General features: G+C 48.5%; 1 protein-coding gene across 1 annotated transcript in view; it reads right to left on the bottom strand.

Moving 5' to 3' along the window:
* Positions 1–21,820, bottom strand: part of LOC132388596 (NACHT, LRR and PYD domains-containing protein 3-like) — a 74,009-nt gene extending 52,189 nt beyond the window's left edge. The window contains exons 1-2 of the mRNA XM_059960970.1: positions 21,750–21,820; positions 1,515–1,611 (exon numbers count right to left, since the gene is read on the bottom strand). Coding sequence (XP_059816953.1) covers positions 1,515–1,524 — 10 coding nt within the window. The 5' untranslated portion in view covers positions 1,525–1,611; positions 21,750–21,820. The remainder of the gene's footprint in view (positions 1–1,514; positions 1,612–21,749) is intronic.
* Between the last annotated feature and the right edge of the window lie 1,619 nt (positions 21,821–23,439).

Genomic DNA, 23,439 nt, shown 5'->3' with positions numbered 1-23,439 from the left:
ATGATCACTACTTCCTAATGGCTCCTTTACTTCAAGATCACTTATCAATTCCTGTTCATTACACATCACCAAGTCCAAAATTACCTCGTTCCTGGTTGGCTCAAGCACAAGCTGTTCCAAAAATACATCCCTTAGACACTCCACAAACTCCCTATCCTGGGGTCCAGCACCCACCTGATTCTCCCAGTTCACCTGCATGTTGAAATCTCCCATAACGACTACATTAACTTTAGCACATGCCAATGTTAACTCCCTAATCAACTTGTACCCAATATCCACGCTACTGTTTGGGCTGTTATATGGTTGGGCTGGGACAGCTTGCCCTGGAGCTCAGGAGCTTGAAGGCAAACCTTACACACACACACACACAGTAGTCAGGGGTGCAGATAGGGTAGATGGTCACAGTCTTTTTCCGCGGGTAGGGGAGTCTGAGACTCGAGGGCAGAGATTTAAAAGGGACCAAAGGGGCATTTTTTCACGTGGTGGCTGATGGGTATAAAGTACATGCATCCGGAGGAGGCCACAAGCACAAATAAAATTACAAAATTGAGAGCATGTGTGCAGGAAAAAGGGGAGAAGAAGTTTAGGAGGGAAATTTGGGAAAAGTGCAGGAAAATGGGACATTTAGATCAGCATGAATTATATGGGCCGAAGGACCCGATTCCAGGCTGGAGCATCGTTTTTATTCCAGCTGGATTCTCGGATTTGAGCACAATCACAATGTCTACAGGTGACTCAGACATTTGGTCATTGGGTATGCCGGGTTTCCCAGCCAAAATCCTAGGAATTTATATTCATGTGCAAGATCATATCAAGAGGGAAATATTTAGAAACTCAGGTTCACCATTTCTCCACAGCCCACACATTCACCGGGGTGTTAAAACTCCGAAGCAGATCACAAATGTATCTACAATGAGCTGCCTCCTGATCCTCAGCCATTCCCAGCACCGGCAATGATCTCCGCTCCGCTGCCGAAAACAGATTTCGGTGACACCCCTCCTCCTTTGCGTAGCAGGCAAGAAAAACCAGGGGGGAGTTGGTAGCTTTCCTTCCAAAACCTGAAATGCTGTGTTATCATAGAATCTCGGTAATCCCTGAAATGCTCCTATCATCTGGTTCTGAATTTTATAAATGAAAGTTGACTATGTCTTACACATCAGGGCCTGTCTGGAGGTGAAATGGACCCTGACCCTGAACATTTACATAAACCACAAGATCGCTGTCACATTCCTGTCTCTGTTTCACTCACGATCACCTGATTCAGGAGCCCCTGTTCCTTTCACTCAGCTGAAGGTTTGTGTGGTGAGCGGAGTGATTCGACCATTACTGGTGTCAGGTCCCTGCGCTGGAACTGTTGGGTTGATCAATTACTCAAGGCCGCTTTACCAGTGGGATAAATGACACTGCTGGATGAAACTTTTCTATGCCCTGTTAACACCTGTGTCAGTTTTTTCATCTGAACTATTGTGTACAAACGCGATAAAAGTTTCATTCAAAGATCCCGGTAATCATACCTTTGTCCATTCTGATTCTGACTGACGATTGTTGATTGTCGTCGTCTTGTTCACACTTTGGTCGCTCTGCAGGACAGCTCCACCTGCTGGTGAGGCTCTAAATTTCACAACAAGCAGACAGTGAGTCGGAGAGTACGACTACTTTGCAAATATGACAGTATTTCCATCCCCTGTAGCATTTGGCATTGGAACCAAACATTCCCTGTTAGTAACCACTTCCACACCACATCTGTCCACTGATACCTGGGGCATCTACTGACAGAGTCACAGAGCAATAAAATGCAAATTCAGAGCGTTCAGCCCAACGAGACAATGACGACCACAGTGCCCATTGAGATGGTCACAATTTCCTGTGATGGGGCCATCTCCCTTCTGGCCTCTTCACTCCATCTACACACCCCGACTGCTTTTTGATTTATGGAACTGCACCTGCCTCATCCACTTCCTCTGGCTGTTTCATCCACATGATCCCCAACATCTGCATGAATCCGCTGCTGATCAGATTCGGTTTGCAATCTCTTTAACAGCCCCTGTCCATTTAGATCCCCTCGATGCTACGATAATCTTCTCTGTGAACGGCAACTACTAACGTTGTGCATTCTGCGAACTTACCCGTCAAGTAATCCTTGTGCAACCGCATCCAAATCGCTGCTATAAAATAACGAATATCAAAGGTGCCAACTTGTAGCCACACGACACAGCACTAGTTACTCGCCTCCATTGCGAGGAGAAAACTTCAGCCACCACTCTTTGCTTGATGCTAATTTTGAATACATCCAATTTGCTCTCTCCGGACAGCATGGAACCTGATCATCGAGACCAAGCTGTCATGTGACACCTTGTCAAAGGCTTTACTGAAGTCCCATGCACAACATCCATGGGAACATAACTTTGAATTTCCACCTCTGCTTAATGCCACGTTCACAGGATCTTCCGGCTCTGGGGATGGCGAAACGAAAGAGATGCCTTCCTAGCACTGGCAGGCAGAGCAGCAGCATTAATGCCCCACGGTGTTACTTGGTCCCAGGGACTGGGCAGAGCTCTTTGAAGTTCCATATCCTCCACTGTTAGTATGGAAGCACAATTCTAGAATTTCCACCTCCATTTCATTAATTCCATGGCTCCTTTACGGGGGGGGGGGGGGGGTGGCGGGGGAAGCAGTGAATGTAAAATCATTCAGTTTTGCTCGGCTTTCAAATACTGTTTAACAATTACAGCTCGGTATTTAACACCACCATCATTTCTAAACTAATCAGTCTACTCCAGGAACCGGGCCTCAATACTGCCTTGTGAAGTTGGATCCTGGTTCTTCTCGCTTGTACTCTTCAGTCATTTCGATTTGGTAACAAAAAAAAACGTCTGTTGGTACGAACATCGGGGGATGCTGACATTGCCCGCTCCTCTATTCACTATCCACCTTGGACTGAGTACAGCTCCAACACCATTTACAAGGGGGATGCTGACATTGCCCGCTCCTCTATTCACTATACACCTTGGACTAAGTACAGCTCCAACACCATTTACTAGGGGGATGCTGACATTGCCCGCTCCTCTATTCACTATACACCTTGGACTGAGTACAGCTCCAACACCATTTACAAGGGGGATGCTGACATTGCCCGCTCCTCTATTCACTATACACCTTGGACTGAGTACAGCTCCAACACCATTTACAAGGGGGATGCTGACATTGCCCGCTCCTCTATTCACTATACACCTTGGACTGAGTACAGCTCCAACACCATTTACAAGGGGGATGCTGACATTGTCCGCTCCTCTATTCACTATCCACCTTGGACTGAGTACAGCTCCAACACCATTTACAAGGGGGATGCTGACATTGCCCGCTCCTCTATTCACTATCCACCTTGGACTGAGTACAGCTCCAACACCATTTACAAGGGGGATGCTGACATTGCCCGCTCCTCTATTCACTATACACCTTGGACTGAGTACAGCTCCAACACCATTTACAAGGGGGATGCTGACATTGCCCGCTCCTCTATTCACTATACACCTTGGACTGAGTACAGCTCCAACACCATTTACAAGGGGGATGCTGACATTGCCCGCTCCTCTATTCACTATACACCTTGTACAGCTCCAACACCATTTACAAGGGGAATGCTGACATTGTCCGCTCCTCTATTCACTATCCACCTTGGACTGAATACAGCTCCAACACCATTTACAAGGGGGATGCTGACATTGCCCGCTCCTCTATTCACTATACACCTTGGACTAAGTACAGCACCAACACCATTTTCAAGGGGGATGCTGACATTGCCCGCTCCTCTATTCACTATACACCTTGGACTGAGTACAGCTCCAACACCATTTACAAGGGGGATGCTGACATTGCCCGCTCCTCTATTCACTATACACCGTGGACTGAGTACAGCTCCAACACCATTTACAAGGGGGATGCTGACAATGCCCGCTCCTCTATTCACTATACACCTTGGACTGAGTACAACTCCAACACCAATTACAAGGGGGATGCTGACATTGCCCGCTCCTCTATTCACTATACACCTTGGACTGAGTACAGCTCCAACACCATTTACAAGGGGGATGCTGACATTGCCCGCTCCTCTATTCACTATCCACCTTGGACTGAGTACAGCTCCAACACCATGTACAAGGGGGATGCTGACATTGCCCGCTCCTCTATTCACTATCCACCTTGGACTGAATACAGCTCCAACACCATTTACAAGGGGGATGCTGACAATGCCCGCTCCTCTATTCACTATACACCTTGGACTAAGTACAGCACCAACACCATTTTCAAGGGGGATGCTGACATTGCCCGCTCCTCTATTCACTATACACCTTGGACTGAGTACAGCTCCAACACCATTTACAAGGGGGATGCTGACATTGCCCGCTCCTCTATTAACTATACACCTTGGACTGAGTACAGCTCCAACAGCATTTACAAGGGGGATGCTGACATTGCCCGCTCCTCTATTCACTATACACCTTGGACTGAGTACAGCTCCAACACCATGTACAAGGGGGATGCTGACATTGCCCGCTCCTCTATTCACTATACACCTTGGACTGAGTACAGCTCCAACACCATTTACAAGGGGGATGCTGACCTTGCCCTCTCCTCTATTCACTATACACCTTGGACTGAGTACAGCTCCAAAACCATTTACAAGGGGGATGCTGACATTGCCCGCTCCTCTATTCACTATCCACCTTGGACTGAGTACAGCTCCAACACCATTTACAAGGGGGATGCTGACATTCCCGCTCCTCTATTCACTATCCACCTTGGACTGAGTACAGCTCCAACACCGTGTACAAGGGGGATGCTGACAATGCCCACTCCTCTATTCACTATACACTTTGGACTAAGTACAGCTCCAACACCAGTACAAGGGGGATGCTGACATTGCCCGCTCCTCTATTCACTATCCACCTTGGACTGAGTACAGCTCCAACACCATGTACAAGGGGGATGCTGACATTGCCCGCTCCTCTATTCACTATACACCTTGGACTGAGTACAGCTCCAACTCCATTTACAAGGGGGATGCTGACATTGCCCGCTCCTCTATTCACTATCCACCTTGGACTAAGTACAGCTCCAACTCCATTTACAAGGGGGATGCTGACATTCCCCGCTCCTCTATTAACTATACACCTTGGACTGAGTACAGCTCCAACACCAGTACAAGGGGGATGCTGACATTGCCCGCTCCTCTATTCACTATACACCTTGGACTGAGTACAGCTCCAACACCATTTACAAGGGGGATGCTGACATTGCCCGCTCCTCTATTCACTATACACCTTGGACTGAGTACAGCTCCAACACCATTTACAAGGAGGACGCTGACATTGCCCGCTCCTCTATTCACTATACACCTTGGACTGAGTACAGCTCCAAAACCATTTACAAGGGGGATGCTGACATTGCCCGCTCCTCTATTCACTATACACCTTGGACTGAGTACAGCTCCAACACCATTTACAAGGGGGATGCTGACATTGCCCGCTCCTCTATTCACTATCCACCTTGGACTGAGTACAGCTCCAACACCATGTACAAGGAGGATGCTGACATTGCCCGCTCCTCTATTCACTATACACCTTGGACTGAGTACAGCTCCAAAACCATTTACAAGGGGGATGCTGACATTGCCCGCTCCTCTATTCACTATCCACCTTGGACTGAGTACAGCTCCAACACCATTTACAAGGGGGATGCTGACATTGCCCGCTCCTCTATTCACTATACACCTTGGACTGAGTACAGCTCCAACACCATTTACTAGGGGGATGCTGACATTGCCCGCTCCTCTATTCACTATACACCTTGTACAGCTCCAACACCATTTACTAGGGGGATGCTGACATTGCCCGCTCCTCTATTCACTATACACCTTGGACTGAGTACAGCTCCAACACCATTTACATGGGGATGCTGACATTGCCCGCTCCTCTATTCACTATACACCTTGGACTGAGTACAGCTCCAACACCATTTACAAGGAGGATGCTGACATTGCCCGCTCCTCTATTCACTATACACCTTGGACTGAGTACAGCTCCAACACCATTTACAAGGGGGATGCTGACATTGCCCGCTCCTCTATTCACTATACACCTTGGACTAAGTACAGCACCAACACCATTTACAAGGGGGATGCTGACATTGCCCGCTCCTCTATTCACTATCCACCTTGGACTGAGTACAGCTCCAACACCATTTACAAGGGGGATGCTGACATTGCCCGCTCCTCTATTCACTATCCACCTTGGACTGAGTCCAGCTCCAACACGATGTACAAGGGGGAAGCCGACATTGCCCGCTCCTCTATTCACTATCCACCTTGGACTGAGTACAGCTCCAACACCATGTACAAGGGGGATGCTGACATTGCCCGCTCCTCTATTCACTGTACATCTTGGACTAAGTACAGCTCCAACACCATTTACAAGGGGGGTGCTGACATTGCCCGCTCCTCTAATAACTATACACCTTGGACTGAGTACAGCTCCAACACCATTTACAAGGGGGATGCTGACATTGCCCGCTCCTCTATTCACTATCCACCTTGGACTGAGTACAGCTCCAACACCATTTACAAGGGGGATGCTGACATTGCCCGCTCCTCTATTCACTATCCACCTTGGACTGAGTACAGCTCCAACACCATTTACAAGGTTGATGAAGACATTGCCCGCTCCTCTATTCACTATACACCTTGGACTGAGTACAGCTCCAGTACCATTTACTAGGGGGATGCTGACATTGCCCGCTCCTGTATTCACTATCCACCTTGGACTGAGTACAGCTCCAACACCATTTACAAGGGGGATGCTGACATTGCCCGCTCCTCTATTCACTATACACCTTGGACTGAGTACAGCTCCAACACCATTTACAAGGGGGATGCTGACATTCCCGCTCCTCTATTCACTATACACTTTGGACTAAGTACAGCTCCAACACCATGTACAAGGGGGATGCTGACATTGCCCGCTCCTCTATTCACTATCCACCTTGGACTGAATACAGCTCCAACACCATTTACAAGGGGGATGCTGACAATGCCCGCTCCTCTATTCACTATACACCTTGGACTAAGTACAGCTCCAACACCGTGTACAAGAGGGATGCTGACATTGCCCGCTCCTCTATTCACTATACACCTTGGACTGAGTACAGCTCCAACTCCATTTACAAGGGGGATGCTGACATTGCCCGCTCCTCTATTCACTATCCACCTTGGACTGAGTACAGCTCCAACACCATTTACAAGGGGGATGCTGACATTGCCCGCTCCTCTATTCACTATACACCTTGGACTGAGTACAGCTCCAACACCATTTACAAGGGGGATGCTGACATTGCCTGCTCCTCTATTCACTATACACCTTGGACTAAGTACAGCTCCAACACCGTGTACAAGGGGGATGCTGACATTGCCCGCTCCTCTATTCACTATACACCTTGGACTGAGTACAGCTCCAACTCCATTTACAAGGGGGATGCTGACATTGCCCGCTCCTCTATTCACTATCCACCTTGGACTAAGTACAGCTCCAACACCATGTACAAGGAGGATGCTGACATTGCCCGCTCCTCTATTCACTATCCACCTTGGACTGAGTACAGCTCCAACACCATTTACAAGGGGGATGCTGACATTGCCCGCTCCTCTATTCACTATCCACCTTGGACTGAGTACAGCTCCAACACCATTTACAAGGAGGATGCTGACATTGCCCGCTCCTCTATTCACTATACACCTTGGACTGAGTACAGCTCCAACACCATTTACAAGGGGGATGCTGACATTGCCCGCTCCTCTATTCACTATACACCTTGGACTAAGTACAGCTCCAACACCATTTACAAGGGGGATGCTGACATTGCCCGCTCCTCTATTCACTATACACCTTGGACTGAGTACAGCTCCAACACCATTTACAAGGGGGATGCTGACATTGCCCGCTCCTCTATTCACTATACACCTTGTACAGCTCCAACACCATTTACTAGGGGGATGCTGACATTGCCCGCTCCTCTATTCACTATCCACCTTGGACTGAGTACAGCTCCAACACCATTTACAAGGGGGATGCTGACATTGCCCGCTCCTCTATTCACTATCCACCTTGGACTGAGTACAGCTCCAACACCATTTACAAGGGGGATGCTGACATTCCCGCTCCTCTATTCACTATACACCTTGGACTAAGTACAGCTCCAACACCAGTACAAGGGGGATGCTGACAATGCCCGCTCCTCTATTCACTATACTCCTTGGACTGAGTACAGCTCCAACACCATGTACAAGGGGGATGCTGACATTGCCCACTCCTCTATTCACTATACACCTTGGACTGAATACAGCTCCAACACCATTGACAAGGGGGATGCTGACATTGCCCGCTCCTCTATTCACTATACACCTTGGACTAAGTACAGCTCCAACACCATTTACAAGGGGGATGCTGACAATGCCCGCTCCTCTATTCACTATCCACCTTGGACTGAGTACAGCTCCAACACCGTGTACAAGGGGGATGCTGACATTGCCCGCTCCTCTATTCACTATACACCTTGGACTAAGTACAGCTCCAACACCGTGTACAAGGGAATGCTGACATTGCCCGCTCCTCTATTCACTATCCACCTTGGACTGAGTACAGCTCCAACTCCATTTACAAGGGGGATGCTGACATTCCCGCTCCTCTATTCACTATACACCTTGGACTGAGTACAGCTCCAACACCATGTACAAGGGGGATGCTGACATTGCCCGCTCCTCTATTCACTATACACCTTGGACTGAGTACAGCTCCAACACCATTTACAAGGGGGATGCTGACATTCCCGCTCCTCTATTCACTATCCACCTTGGACTGAGTACAGCTCCAACACCATGTACAAGGGGGATGCTGACATTGCCCGCTCCTCTATTCACTATACACCTTGGACTGAGTACAGCTCCAACACCATGTACAAGGGGGATGCTGACATTGCCCGCTCCTCTATTCACTATACACCTTGGACTGAGTACAGCTCCAACACCATTTACAAGGGGGATGCTGACATTGCCCGCTCCTCTATTCACTATACACCTTGGACTGAGTACAGCTCCAACACCATTTACAAGGGGGATGCTGACATTGCCCGCTCCTCTATTCACTATACACCTTGGACTGAGTACAGCTCCAACACCATTTACAAGGGGGATGCTGACATTGCCCGCTCCTCTATTCACTATACACCTTGGACTAATTACAGCTCCAACACCATTTACAAGGGGGATGCTGACATTGCCCGCTCCTCTATTCACTATCCACCTTGGACTGAGTACAGCTCCAACACCATTTACAAGGGGGATGCTGACATTGCCCGCTCCTCTATTCACTATACACCTTGGACTGAGTACAGCTCCAACACCATGTACAAGGGGGATGCTGACATTGCCCGCTCCTCTATTCACTATACACCTTGGACTGAGTACAGCTCCAACACCATTTACAAGGGGGATGCTGACATTCCCGCTCCTCTATTCACTATACACCTTGGACTAAGTACAGCTCCAACACCATGTACAAGGGGGATGCTGACATTGCCCGCTCCTCTATTCACTATCCACCTTGGACTGAATACAGCTCCAACACCATTTACAAGGGGGATGCTGACAATGCCCGCTCCTCTATTCACTATACACCTTGGACTAAGTACAGCTCCAACACCGTGTACAAGGGGGATGCTGACATTGCCCGCTCCTCTATTCACTATCCACCTTGGACTGAATACAGCTCCAACACCATTTACAAGGGGGATGCTGACATTGCCCGCTCCTCTATTCACTATACACCTTGGACTGAGTACAGCTCCAACACCATTTACAAGGGGGATGCTGACCTTGCCCGCTCCTCTATTCACTATCCACCTTGGACTGAGTACAGCTCCAACACCATTTACAAGGGGGATGCTGACATTGCCCGCTCCTCTATTCACTATCCACCTTGGACTAAGTACAGCTCCAACACCATTTACAAGGGGGATGCTGACATTGCCCGCTCCTCTATTCACTATCCACCTTGGACTGAGTACAGCTCCAACACCATTTACATGGGGATGCTGACATTGCCCGCTCCTCTATTCACTATCCACCTTGGACTGAGTACAGCTCCAACACCATGTACAAGGGGGATGCTGACATTGCCCGCTCCTCTATTCACTGTACATCTTGGACTAAGTACAGCTCCAACACCATTTACAAGGGGGGTGCTGACATTGCCCGCTCCTCTAATAACTATACACCTTGGACTGAGTACAGCTCCAACACCATTTACAAGGGGGATGCTGACATTGCCCGCTCCTCTATTCACTATCCACCTTGGACTGAGTACAGCTCCAACACCATTTACAAGGGGGATGCTGACATTGCCCGCTCCTCTATTCACTATCCACCTTGGACTGAGTACAGCTCCAACACCATTTACAAGGTTGATGAAGACATTGCCCGCTCCTCTATTCACTATACACCTTGGACTGAGTACAGCTCCAGTACCATTTACTAGGGGGATGCTGACATTGCCCGCTCCTGTATTCACTATCCACCTTGGACTGAGTACAGCTCCAACACCATTTACAAGGGGGATGCTGACATTGCCCGCTCCTCTATTCACTATACACCTTGGACTGAGTACAGCTCCAACACCATTTACAAGGGGGATGCTGACATTCCCGCTCCTCTATTCACTATACACTTTGGACTAAGTACAGCTCCAACACCATGTACAAGGGGGATGCTGACATTGCCCGCTCCTCTATTCACTATCCACCTTGGACTGAATACAGCTCCAACACCATTTACAAGGGGGATGCTGACAATGCCCGCTCCTCTATTCACTATACACCTTGGACTAAGTACAGCTCCAACACCGTGTACAAGAGGGATGCTGACATTGCCCGCTCCTCTATTCACTATACACCTTGGACTGAGTACAGCTCCAACTCCATTTACAAGGGGGATGCTGACATTGCCCGCTCCTCTATTCACTATCCACCTTGGACTGAGTACAGCTCCAACACCATTTACAAGGGGGATGCTGACATTGCCCGCTCCTCTATTCACTATACACCTTGGACTGAGTACAGCTCCAACACCATTTACAAGGGGGATGCTGACATTGCCTGCTCCTCTATTCACTATACACCTTGGACTAAGTACAGCTCCAACACCGTGTACAAGGGGGATGCTGACATTGCCCGCTCCTCTATTCACTATACACCTTGGACTGAGTACAGCTCCAACTCCATTTACAAGGGGGATGCTGACATTGCCCGCTCCTCTATTCACTATCCACCTTGGACTAAGTACAGCTCCAACACCATGTACAAGGAGGATGCTGACATTGCCCGCTCCTCTATTCACTATCCACCTTGGACTGAGTACAGCTCCAACACCATTTACAAGGGGGATGCTGACATTGCCCGCTCCTCTATTCACTATCCACCTTGGACTGAGTACAGCTCCAACACCATTTACAAGGAGGATGCTGACATTGCCCGCTCCTCTATTCACTATACACCTTGGACTGAGTACAGCTCCAACACCATTTACAAGGGGGATGCTGACATTGCCCGCTCCTCTATTCACTATACACCTTGGACTAAGTACAGCTCCAACACCATTTACAAGGGGGATGCTGACATTGCCCGCTCCTCTATTCACTATACACCTTGGACTGAGTACAGCTCCAACACCATTTACAAGGGGAAGGCTGACATTGCCCGCTCCTCTATTCACTATACACCTTGTACAGCTCCAACACCATTTACTAGGGGGATGCTGACATTGCCCGCTCCTCTATTCACTATACACCTTGGACTGAATACAGCTCCAACACCATTGACAAGGGGGATGCTGACATTGCCCGCTCCTCTATTCACTATACACCTTGGACTAAGTACAGCTCCAACACCATTTACAAGGGGGATGCTGACAATGCCCGCTCCTCTATTCACTATCCACCTTGGACTGAGTACAGCTCCAACACCGTGTACAAGGGGGATGCTGACATTGCCCGCTCCTCTATTCACTATACACCTTGGACTAAGTACAGCTCCAACACCGTGTACAAGGGAATGCTGACATTGCCCGCTCCTCTATTCACTATCCACCTTGGACTGAGTACAGCTCCAACTCCATTTACAAGGGGGATGCTGACATTCCCGCTCCTCTATTCACTATCCACCTTGGACTGAGTACAGCTCCAACACCATGTACAAGGGGGATGCTGACATTGCCCGCTCCTCTATTCACTATACACCTTGGACTGAGTACAGCTCCAACACCATTTACAAGGGGGATGCTGACATTGCCCGCTCCTCTATTCACTATACACCTTGGACTGAGTACAGCTCCAACACCATTTACAAGGGGGATGCTGACATTGCCCGCTCCTCTATTCACTATACACCTTGGACTGAGTACAGCTCCAACACCATTTACAAGGGGGATGCTGACATTGCCCGCTCCTCTATTCACTATACACCTTGGACTAATTACAGCTCCAACACCATTTACAAGGGGGATGCTGACATTGCCCGCTCCTCTATTCACTATCCACCTTGGACTGAGTACAGCTCCAACACCATTTACAAGGGGGATGCTGACATTGCCCGCTCCTCTATTCACTATACACCTTGGACTGAGTACAGCTCCAACACCATGTACAAGGGGGATGCTGACATTGCCCGCTCCTCTATTCACTATACACCTTGGACTGAGTACAGCTCCAACACCATTTACAAGGGGGATGCTGACATTCCCGCTCCTCTATTCACTATACACCTTGGACTAAGTACAGCTCCAACACCATGTACAAGGGGGATGCTGACATTGCCCGCTCCTCTATTCACTATCCACCTTGGACTGAATACAGCTCCAACACCATTTACAAGGGGGATGCTGACAATGCCCGCTCCTCTATTCACTATACACCTTGGACTAAGTACAGCTCCAACACCGTGTACAAGGGGGATGCTGACATTGCCCGCTCCTCTATTCACTATCCACCTTGGACTGAATACAGCTCCAACACCATTTACAAGGGGGATGCTGACATTGCCCGCTCCTCTATTCACTATACACCTTGGACTGAGTACAGCTCCAACACCATTTACAAGGGGGATGCTGACCTTGCCCGCTCCTCTATTCACTATCCACCTTGGACTGAGTACAGCTCCAACACCATTTACAAGGGGGATGCTGACATTGCCCGCTCCTCTATTCACTATCCACCTTGGACTAAGTACAGCTCCAACACCATTTACAAGGGGGATGCTGACATTGCCCGCTCCTCTATTCACTATCCACCTTGGACTGAGTACAGCTCCAACACCATTTACATGGGGATGCTGACATTGCCCGCTCCTCTATTCACTATACACCTTGGACTGAGTACAGCTCCAACACCATTTACAAGGTTGATGAAGACATTGCCCGCTCCTCTATTCACTATACACCTTGGACTGAGTACAGCTCCAACACCATTTACAAGGGGGATGCTGACATTGCCCGCTCCTCTATTCACTATACTCCTTGGACTGAGTACAGCTCCAACACCATTTACAAGGGGGATGCTGACATTCCCTCTCCTCTATTCACTATACACCTTGGACTGAGTACAGCTCCAACACCATGTACAAGGGGGATGCTGACATTGCCCGCTCCTCTATTCACTATCCACCTTGGACTGAGTACAGCTCCAACACCATTTACAAGGGGGATGCTGACATTGCCCGCTCCTCTATTCACTATACACCGTGGACTGAATACAGCTCCAACACCATTTACAAGGGGGATGCTGACAATGCCCGCTCCTCTATTCACTATACACCTTGTACTGAGTACAGCTCCAACACCATTTACAAGGGGGATGCTGACATTGCCCGCTCCTCTATTCACTATACACCTTGGACTAAGTACAGCTCCAACACCGTGTACAAGGGGGATGCTGACATTGCCCGCTCCTCTATTCACTATACACCTTGGACTAAGTACAGCTCCAACACCATTTACAAGGGGGATGCTGACAATGCCCGCTCCTCTATTCACTATCCACCTTGGACTAAGTACAGCTCCAACACCATTTACTAGGGGGATGCTGACATTACCCGCTCCTCTATTCACTATACACCTTGGACTGAGTACAGCTCCAACACCATTTACTAGGGGGATGCTGACCTTGCCCGCTCCTCTATTCACTATCCACCTTGGACTGAGTACAGCTCCAACACCATTTACAAGGGGGATGCTGACATTGCCCGCTCCTCTATTCACTATCCACCTTGGACTGAATACAGCTCCAACACCATTTACAAGGGGGATGCTGACAATGCCCGCTCCTCTATTCACTATACACCTTGGACTGAGTACAGCTCCAACACCGTGTACAAGGGGGATGCTGACATTGCCCGCTCCTCTATTCACTATACACCTTGGACTGAGTACAGCTCCAACACCGTGTACAAGGGGGATGCTGACATTGCCCGCTCCTCTATTCACTATCCACCTTGGACTGAGTACAGCTCCAACACCATTTACATGGGGATGCTGACATTGCCCGCTCCTCTATTCACTATACACCTTGGACTGAGTACAGCTCCAACACCATTTACAAGGTTGATGAAGACATTGCCCGCTCCTCTATTCACTATACACCTTGGACTGAGTACAGCTCCAACACCATTTACAAGGGGGATGCTGACATTGCCCGCTCCTCTATTCACTATACACCTTGGACTGAGTACAGCTCCAACACCATTTACAAGGGGGATGCTGACATTGCCCGCTCCTCTATTCACTATACACCTTGGACTGAGTACAGCTCCAACACCATTTACAAGGGGGATGCTGACATTCCCTCTCCTCTATTCACTATACACCTTGGACTGAGTACAGCTCCAACACCATGTACAAGGGGGATGCTGACATTGCCCGCTCCTCTATTCACTATCCACCTTGGACTGAATACAGCTCCAACACCATTTACAAGGGGGATGCTGACAATGCCCGCTCCTCTATTCACTATACACCTTGGACTAAGTACAGCTCCAACACCATGTACAAGGGGGATGCTGACATTGCCCGCTCCTCTATTCACTATCCACCTTGGACTGAGTACAGCTCCAACACCATTTACAAGGGGGATGCTGACATTGCCCGCTCCTCTATTCACTATACACCTTGGACTGAGTACAGCTCCAACACCATTTACAAGGGGGATGCTGACATTGCCCGCTCCTCTATTCACTATCCACCTTGGACTGAGTACAGCTCCAACACCATTTACAAGGGGGATGCTGACAATGCCCGCTCCTCTATTCACTATCCACCTTGGACTAAGTACAGCTCCAACACCATGTACAAGGGGGATGCTGACATTACCCGCTCCTCTATTCACTATACACCTTGGACTGAGTACAGCTCCAACACCATTTACTAGGGGGATGCTGACCTTGCCCGCTCCTCTATTCACTATCCACCTTGGACTGAGTACAGCTCCAACACCATTTACAAGGGGGATGCTGACATTGCCCGCTCCTCTATTCACTATCCACCTTGGACTGAATACAGCTCCAACACCATTTACAAGGGGGATGCTGACAATGCCCGCTCCTCTATTCACTATACACCTTGGACTGAGTACAGCTCCAACACCGTGTACAAGGGGGATGCTGACATTGCCCGCTCCTCTATTCACTATACACCTTGGACTGAGTACAGCTCCAACACCGTGTACAAGGGGGATGCTGACATTGCCCGCTCCTCTATTCACTATACACCTTGGACTGAGTACAGCTCCAACACCATTTACAAGGGGGATGCTGACATTCCCGCTCCTCTATTCACTATACACCTTGGACTAAGTACAGCTCCAACACCATGTACAAGGGGGATGCTGACATTGCCCGCTCCTCTATTCACTATACACCTTGGACTGAGTACAGCTCCAACACCATTTACAAGGGGGATGCTGACATTGCCCGCTCCTCTATTCACTATACACCTTGGACTGAGTACAGCTCCAACACCATTTACAAGGGGGATGCTGACATTGCCCGCTCCTCTATTCACTATACACCTTGGACTGAGTACAGCTCCAACACCATTTACAAGGGGGATGCTGACATTGCCCGCTCCTCTATTCACTATCCACCTTGGACTAAGTACAGCTCCAACACCATGTACAAAGGGAATGCTGACATTGCCCGCTCCTCTATTAACTATACACCTTGGACTGAGTACAGCTCCAACACCATTTACAAGGGGGATGTTGACATTGCCCGCTCCTCTATTCACTATCCACCTTGGACTGAGTACAGCTCCAACACCATGTACAAGGGGGATGCTGACATTGCCCGCTCCTCTATTCACTATACACCTTGGACTGAGTACAGCTCCAACACCATTTACAAGGGGGATGCTGACATTGCCCGCTCCTCTATTCACTATACACCTTGGACTGAGTACAGCTCCAACACCATTTACAAGGGGGATGCTGACATTGCCCGCTCCTCTATTCACTATACACCTTGGACTGAGTACAGCTCCAACACCATTTACAAGGGGGATGCTGACCTTGCCCGCTCCTCTATTCACTATCCACCTTGGACTGAGTACAGCTCCAACACCATTTACAAGGGGGATGCTGACATTGCCCGCTCCTCTATTCACTATACACCTTGGACTGAGTACAGCTCCGACACCATTTACAAGGGGGATGCTGACATTGCCCGCTCCTCTATTCACTATACACCTTGGACTGAGTACAGCTCCAACACCATGTACAAGGAGGATGCTGACATTGCCCGCTCCTCTATTCACTATACACCTTGGACTGAGTACAGCTCCAACACCATTTACAAGGTTGCTGATGACACCACTGTCATGGCTGTATGAAAAGAAGGTGCTGATTCAGCAGGCAGGAGGGAGATTGAATATTGGCTGAGTGGTGAAACAGCAACAACTTCTCTCTCAATGTAAGTAAGACCACAGGAGTCATAGCAAAGTACGGGAGAGGGAACCGGTGTAATGGGATAGAGATAGATAGAGACAGACGGACAGAAGGAAAAGTGAAACTTGAGACAATTCACACATTGCCCATTCCGCAGGTGTCCATTGGTTCGGCCAGACACTGTCTAATCCTGCACTACTCTAGCATTAAATTCATCGGGATACACTCCCAGAAGCCGTGGTCGGTTTGCGGTTCACCAGAAGCCCGCTGACACAGTCCCAACCGACAGAGCCTGATCACGCACCAGTCGCAGAAAACCTTTCACAGTTTTTGCTATGGATCCTTCTTTGTTTCCCGATATGTTTGCAACATCCTCTAAGAAGTATTGTGCGAGATTCCGCCATTTGTGCTAGCCTTGGCAACTGGCTCGTCTGTCAATATGTAGATCCAAACCTTCAAGTGATATTTACATTCACCGAATCGAGAGATATTTGTGACATTTGTTCCAGAGTCTGTGACACTGTTCCTAAAACAACCACAAAATGTTGGAAGACAGCAAAACGTCAGGTAGCATCTATGGAGAGGGGTAAACAGTTCACGTTCGGGGCTGAGAGAGACCTCTCGAGAAAGTTTAGCTGACTTGCTGTGTTCCACCAGAATTTCGTGTGTCTTACTCTTTATTTCCCATATCTGCAGACTCTCACGGGTTTTCTCTATCCAGAGGTGACTTTTCATATTGAAATTTAACCCCATTCTGCATTACTGCCGCCTCTACGTCGAGACTCAACAACATTCGGATTGCTTACGTATCACCCACGCTGCCTCTATCCGTTTGACCTGTTCATTTACAGCATCGTGTCATCTGTAGTAATGAGCCCCCAAAGCCGGTCATCTTACAGACAAATATCCGGAACAGCGATCAGGCCGGACTCAAAGGTGATGCTGCCGGAACAGTAAACAAAATCTATGGAGGTTTTCAAATTGGCAACTATGGCAAGACAAAGTACAGCACAGCGGACAGCTGACAGTGGAGAAAAATAGTCTTTGGGAGGATTTTGTTTTTGAGAACAAACGCTGAATGAAAAACAGAGATTAAAGCACTGAATAATGTGTGAGAGGGGGGTGAATGGGGGAAAGGAGGGGAACACGGGGCCAGATCATAATAATGCTCATGGGACTGAGAGTCGCGATACCCGCTCACCGTTACTCCCGGTACAGTCTCTCCATCGCTCTCCCGCACCAGCTGTCCAGCTCACCGAGAGAGTAACACGTTCGTTGACCAACACAGACGGGGAACAGAAATAACGCACCACACTGGGTGTAAATCCTTTATCAACGTAATATTTGTTGTCAGGTCAACCATATAAATAACAACATACACGAGGAAACCTGCAGATTCTGGAAATTCAGACAACACACACAAATTGCTGGTGGAACACAGCAGGCCGGGCAGCATCTATAGGGAGAAGCACTGTCGACGTTTCGGGCCGAGACCCTTCGTCAGGACTAACTGAAAGCAAAGATACTAAGAGATTTGAGGGAAGGGAAAATGCGAAATGATAGGAGAAGACCGGAGGGAGTGGGATGAAGCTAAGAGCTGGAAAGGTGATTGGCGAACAGATACAGAGCTGGAGAAGGGAAAGGATCACAGAACGGGAGGTCTCGGGAGAAAGGTCTCGGGGGAGGGGAGCACCAGAGGGAGATGGAGAACAGGCAGAGTGATGGGCAGAGAGAGAGAGAAAAAAAAAACAAAACAACTAAATATGTCAGGGATGAGATAAGAAGGGGAAGAGTGACATTAACGGAAATTAGAGAAGGCAATGTTCATGCCATCATCTAACATCATATGTGCCTTTGTATGCGGTATGCCTTGTATTGTTTTAAACGTTCAATTGTCAGACGTTTCTTAGTCAGCATAACAAATGCTCATAAATGGGCCACTCAGCCCTCCGAAACTGTTGCTCCAGACAATGGTATCAAGGCTAATCTGATTTTATTTTCGATCATTTAATCAACCATGTCCATCCCTGTAACAATTCAATTGCTAATCAGGAATCTGGGCCTTGAATAGAATGAAAGACGTTGCCTCCAGTGGCGATACAGGTGAGAGTTAAAAACAACCTCAAACAACGCAGGGAAATCGGATGTACATATCTGATATTTTTATTTTTTTTAATCCGAAAAAAAGGGGCAGAAACATTAGCCCATGTTCCTGAACTGTTCTTAATCTTCACCTAGGTTGTTGAAAATCTGAATCTTGTAAACAAGAAACCGTAGGAACACAAGCAGTACCACAGCCAGACGTGGCTTAAGACAAGAGGGAAAGACTCCTTGATCACTTATCTAAAACATAGCCAAGGCGTTAGATGGAAATAACGATCCGATTTCACTGTCAAAACCGAAGAATTCTCTTCTTAATTCCCCAAGAAAATTCTGAGAATGTGCATATGAATTCAATATCCATGGATGTATCAACATCCAGCAGATCATTTGTTCAGCGGACTCCGCCCACTGCCCCACACGCGGTGGTGTGTAACCATGGCAACACAGAAAACGGTAGAAGAATACGGCAGGACTGGCAGGACTCGTGGAGGGAAATAAACAGTCGACATTTCGGGCCGAGATAATTAATCAGGACCGGAAAGGAATGTGGAGGGGCCACATGACTGATTGTGTGTGTTGCTGTTTCATACGACTCGGAGCTCTCAGTCCGTGCAAAATTCCCCACACACGCAGTGGTCTTTCTGCCGAAAATAAATCCAATTTATCTGACAAATGACTCTCAGTCGGCTGTGGTCAAAGTCTCTTTAACCCTTTCTACTGCAGGGAAAACCGATAAAACGCATAACTTGCTAGAGGAGTCACCACACCCATCTGCTGTTGTAACCAGACGGCATTCGGTGAGGCCCCGGATAATACAGTCTGACTTCCCGGGTGATCGGTAATGGACCTAGATCAGTGTGCTTAACCTGCACGGTCAGTTCAGTCTGAGATGGTTCTCAAATGGACATTTTCTGGGGGCTAAGTAACTCGCACATCACCTGCCGATAGTTGTCTGGCGGATGACGGGCGCGCAAGGTTTGCCAAATGGTCTCAGCGTGAACCCGGGAGCGCGAGGGTAACGAGATCCGCGGGAGCGCGCGTGTCCGGCAGTAGGCGGGGCGGGCGGCGAGCTGGAGCATGAGAGCCCCCGGGAGTCTGCAGAGGGATTAACAGGGAACGGGGAGCGTGTCCCTCGGTCCGATACCGTGCTGTCCAGCACTCCGAGTTAATCGAAAATCCCATCCCCTTACACAGCCGGGGCACATAACTTAAGCACAAATCTGCATGTAAATCATTTATCGATTTAATGTTTGCATTCACCTCAAACGTAAAAGTAAAATCCTATCTCCCTTCGCATGCAGACATTATAAATTGTACCCAGGGCCCCTTGAGACTGCTACTGCAGATAATGTGATCACCGCTGAACGGATCTAAAATGTCATTACGCATTCCGCCATGTCCATCCCTGCAGCTGTTTATCAATAACCTCGGCTTTATACAGAATCAGAGACTTTCTTTCACTGGCCATTGAGGAGGAAAAAATCAAAACAGTCTCCATCGGCACAGTAACAACAGCAGCATTCTTCTGAAATAAGAAATTCTGAAAACGGAACGGGTGTTTGTTGTACAGATCTCGCTCCCTTGCTTTGAAATAGGTGCCCATTGTTCCAGAGTTTTTCTTATTTTTTACTTAACCTGAGGATAATGTAAACCATGTAAACAGGATGCGGTAGAAGCACAAAAAAAAACCACTACAGCCAGAAGTGTCTTCAGAGTAAATATCTCCTTGAGCATTGATCCAATGGACAGACAACCGGTGGTTTGGAAATGAAGATTCGAAATAAACATCAGAAGTTGAATTGTTCTCACCTTAATTCGCCAAGAGTACTATGAGAGTGGGGATACGGTGTATCGTTTCTTACCAGTAAGTCCGCCCTCTGGCCCACACCGATCTCTCGCAACCATGGCAACACACACAGTGCTGGAGGAACACAGCAGGTCCGGCAGCGTCAGTGGCCTGGTGTAAACAGTCGACATTGCGGATCGAGTAGCTTCAACAGGACTGGAATGGAAAGGGGGGGACGGTAGATGATCGACTGGTTTGGAAGGTGCGGGTTGTTGTTCTGTGAGACTCGGTGTGTCAGCAGCAGCCTGTCCGTGCGCATTCCTCAGAACAGGGAGCGGCCGTTCCACTGCAATGAAATCCAAACCGGTTTGGCAAGACACTGCTGTTCAAAAGTGAAGAAAATTTAACCCTTTCCGCAACAGGAAGACCGATAGAACCAATGAGTTGACGTAAAGTACATCAGCTGACGTCTCGAAGGTCGACTGTTTTTATCTCTAACATTTTGTGCGAGTTGCTCGGATTTTCAGCATCTGCTGATGCTCCCTTGTGTGAGAGAGATCTGTTAAGGCTCACAGCCCCGTGGGATGTTTCAAATGTCACTACCGGGGTGAAAGATGCCTTCTGTTCACACTCAGTAGAAACCACCCTGCAGAGTAATTCTGGTTGACGGCACCGAAATCATTTCTCTGAATCCATTTGGACAGCAATTGACTAGTTAAAATGAACATGTAAGGGCCCCGTCCTCCCACTATATTCACTCCCGATCCCAATCAAAGCCGAGCCTCGCTGTAAACGCTGAATAATTGTGCAGAATCATAGACAACGCTTACCTCTGATGTTGTAACCGGACGGCGTTCAGTGTGGTCCCGGGAAACCACAGTCTGACTACCCGGGTGACCGACAGCGGCCCTGCACCGGTGTGCTCACCCTGTACGGAGAGTTGAGTCTGAGCTGCTGCTCCCGAGGCCACTCGGCTGTGATGTGTCCGCCGCTCATTACAGATGGACAGGGCCGGGTGAGCCGGGGTGGAGCGGGACTGCCGCAGTCCGGGTCACACTAACTCTCACCGGCTCAGGACGGGTCTGACAGCGGGAGGAGGCGGGAGTGGGGTCAATGTAGCAACCCTAAAGAGGCTGCGTTCACCTTTCCCTCCGGATTTCCGTGTGGATTTCGCATTTTTCTTTCAACGTAACCATTGGGGCGGAGTCTCTCTGTTTGGCTCAGCGAGTCCCAGGCTGCGAATTTGATCCAACCCCGGTTCTGGGCGGGTCTGAGCTCCGCCCCGTGTGTAAACAGGACTGCCCGACGTATGTATAGTTTCAGCTTCTAAGTCCCTCACCTACCCAGGTACGGGGAGTTGTCTTTGAGCTGAAATTAAACCAAACAAATTCACACCCATCTGCAATAAATATAGACATTTTTTCTCTCCGCGACCCTCGATTTAGTCGAATTTACTAACATTCATTAATTAACTATCATTGAAAGATTATTGCATTTACACACGAACAAATGCTGTCACTGGAACCCACTCGCCCACGGTTAACAGCGGGATCCCATTTCAGAAGCAGAGATTGTTAATCCACACCCCGTCGGAAATACTTGAGAATTTGTTTCCCTTAAAACTCAACTGTTCCAGAAGGCCAGAAGTTTTACTGGGGGAGGGAGTGATGGGCTGAATGAAAATGGGCGCATCCACAGGAAGTGATGCAAAAATTTAAGTAAGTCTGTTGTCAGAATGGTCGCCTGGGAGGGAGTGAATTACTGATCAGAAATTAGCGCCAGCGAGGGTATTGTGTGTTGTTTAAAAAGGGGGCGTCACTCCCCTCTACTCTCTGACACAAGCCTCACTCCCCCCATCCCTCTACCCCATTCACCCCATCTATCATCATCATCTTCAGGTACCATGCCCAGTTTGAGCTTTGACCGCCATGGCCCACCTACTCCTGTTTCGGCTCCCCATCTATACACCTCGTGATTTTGTAGACCTCCATCAAATCTCCCCCAAATCTGCTGCATTCCAAAGAACAAAGTCGTAATCTATTCATCATTCCCCTCTAACTCAGGTTCTCCAATCTCGGGGAGTTCCTTGTACATTTTCATAGTACTTTCCCCACCTTATTTCGATCTTTCCTATGGGTAGGTGACGCAGACTGCACTCAATACTCCAAATTAAGCCTCATAAACTTCTTAAGAAACTTTAACATAACATACAGTGTCCTGTACTGAATAATTTATGAAGGCCAATGTGCCAAAATATTTATTTCCTACCTTATCAAGGTGAGCCGCCGCTTGCAATGAACTATGGACCTGTATTCCAGACGCCTTTGCTGTCCTGCACTCCGCAATACCCGACCGCTCACTGTGTAAGACCCACCTTAGTTGATCCTACAGAAGCGCAACTCTTTAGACTTGTCTGCATTAAATTCTATCTGCCGTTTTCAGCCCATTTTCCCAGCTGGTTCAAATACCACTGGAAGACAACAGTCTTCTTCGGTGTTAACTACCACCCCATCTTTGGGT

This window comes from Hypanus sabinus, unplaced genomic scaffold (assembly GCF_030144855.1).
Source record: "Hypanus sabinus isolate sHypSab1 unplaced genomic scaffold, sHypSab1.hap1 scaffold_358, whole genome shotgun sequence".
In the NCBI taxonomy this organism is placed as follows: Eukaryota; Metazoa; Chordata; class Chondrichthyes; order Myliobatiformes; family Dasyatidae; genus Hypanus; species Hypanus sabinus.
The sequence above is the reverse complement of the archived record's forward strand: the minus strand, read 5'-3'. Positions and strand labels throughout refer to the sequence as shown.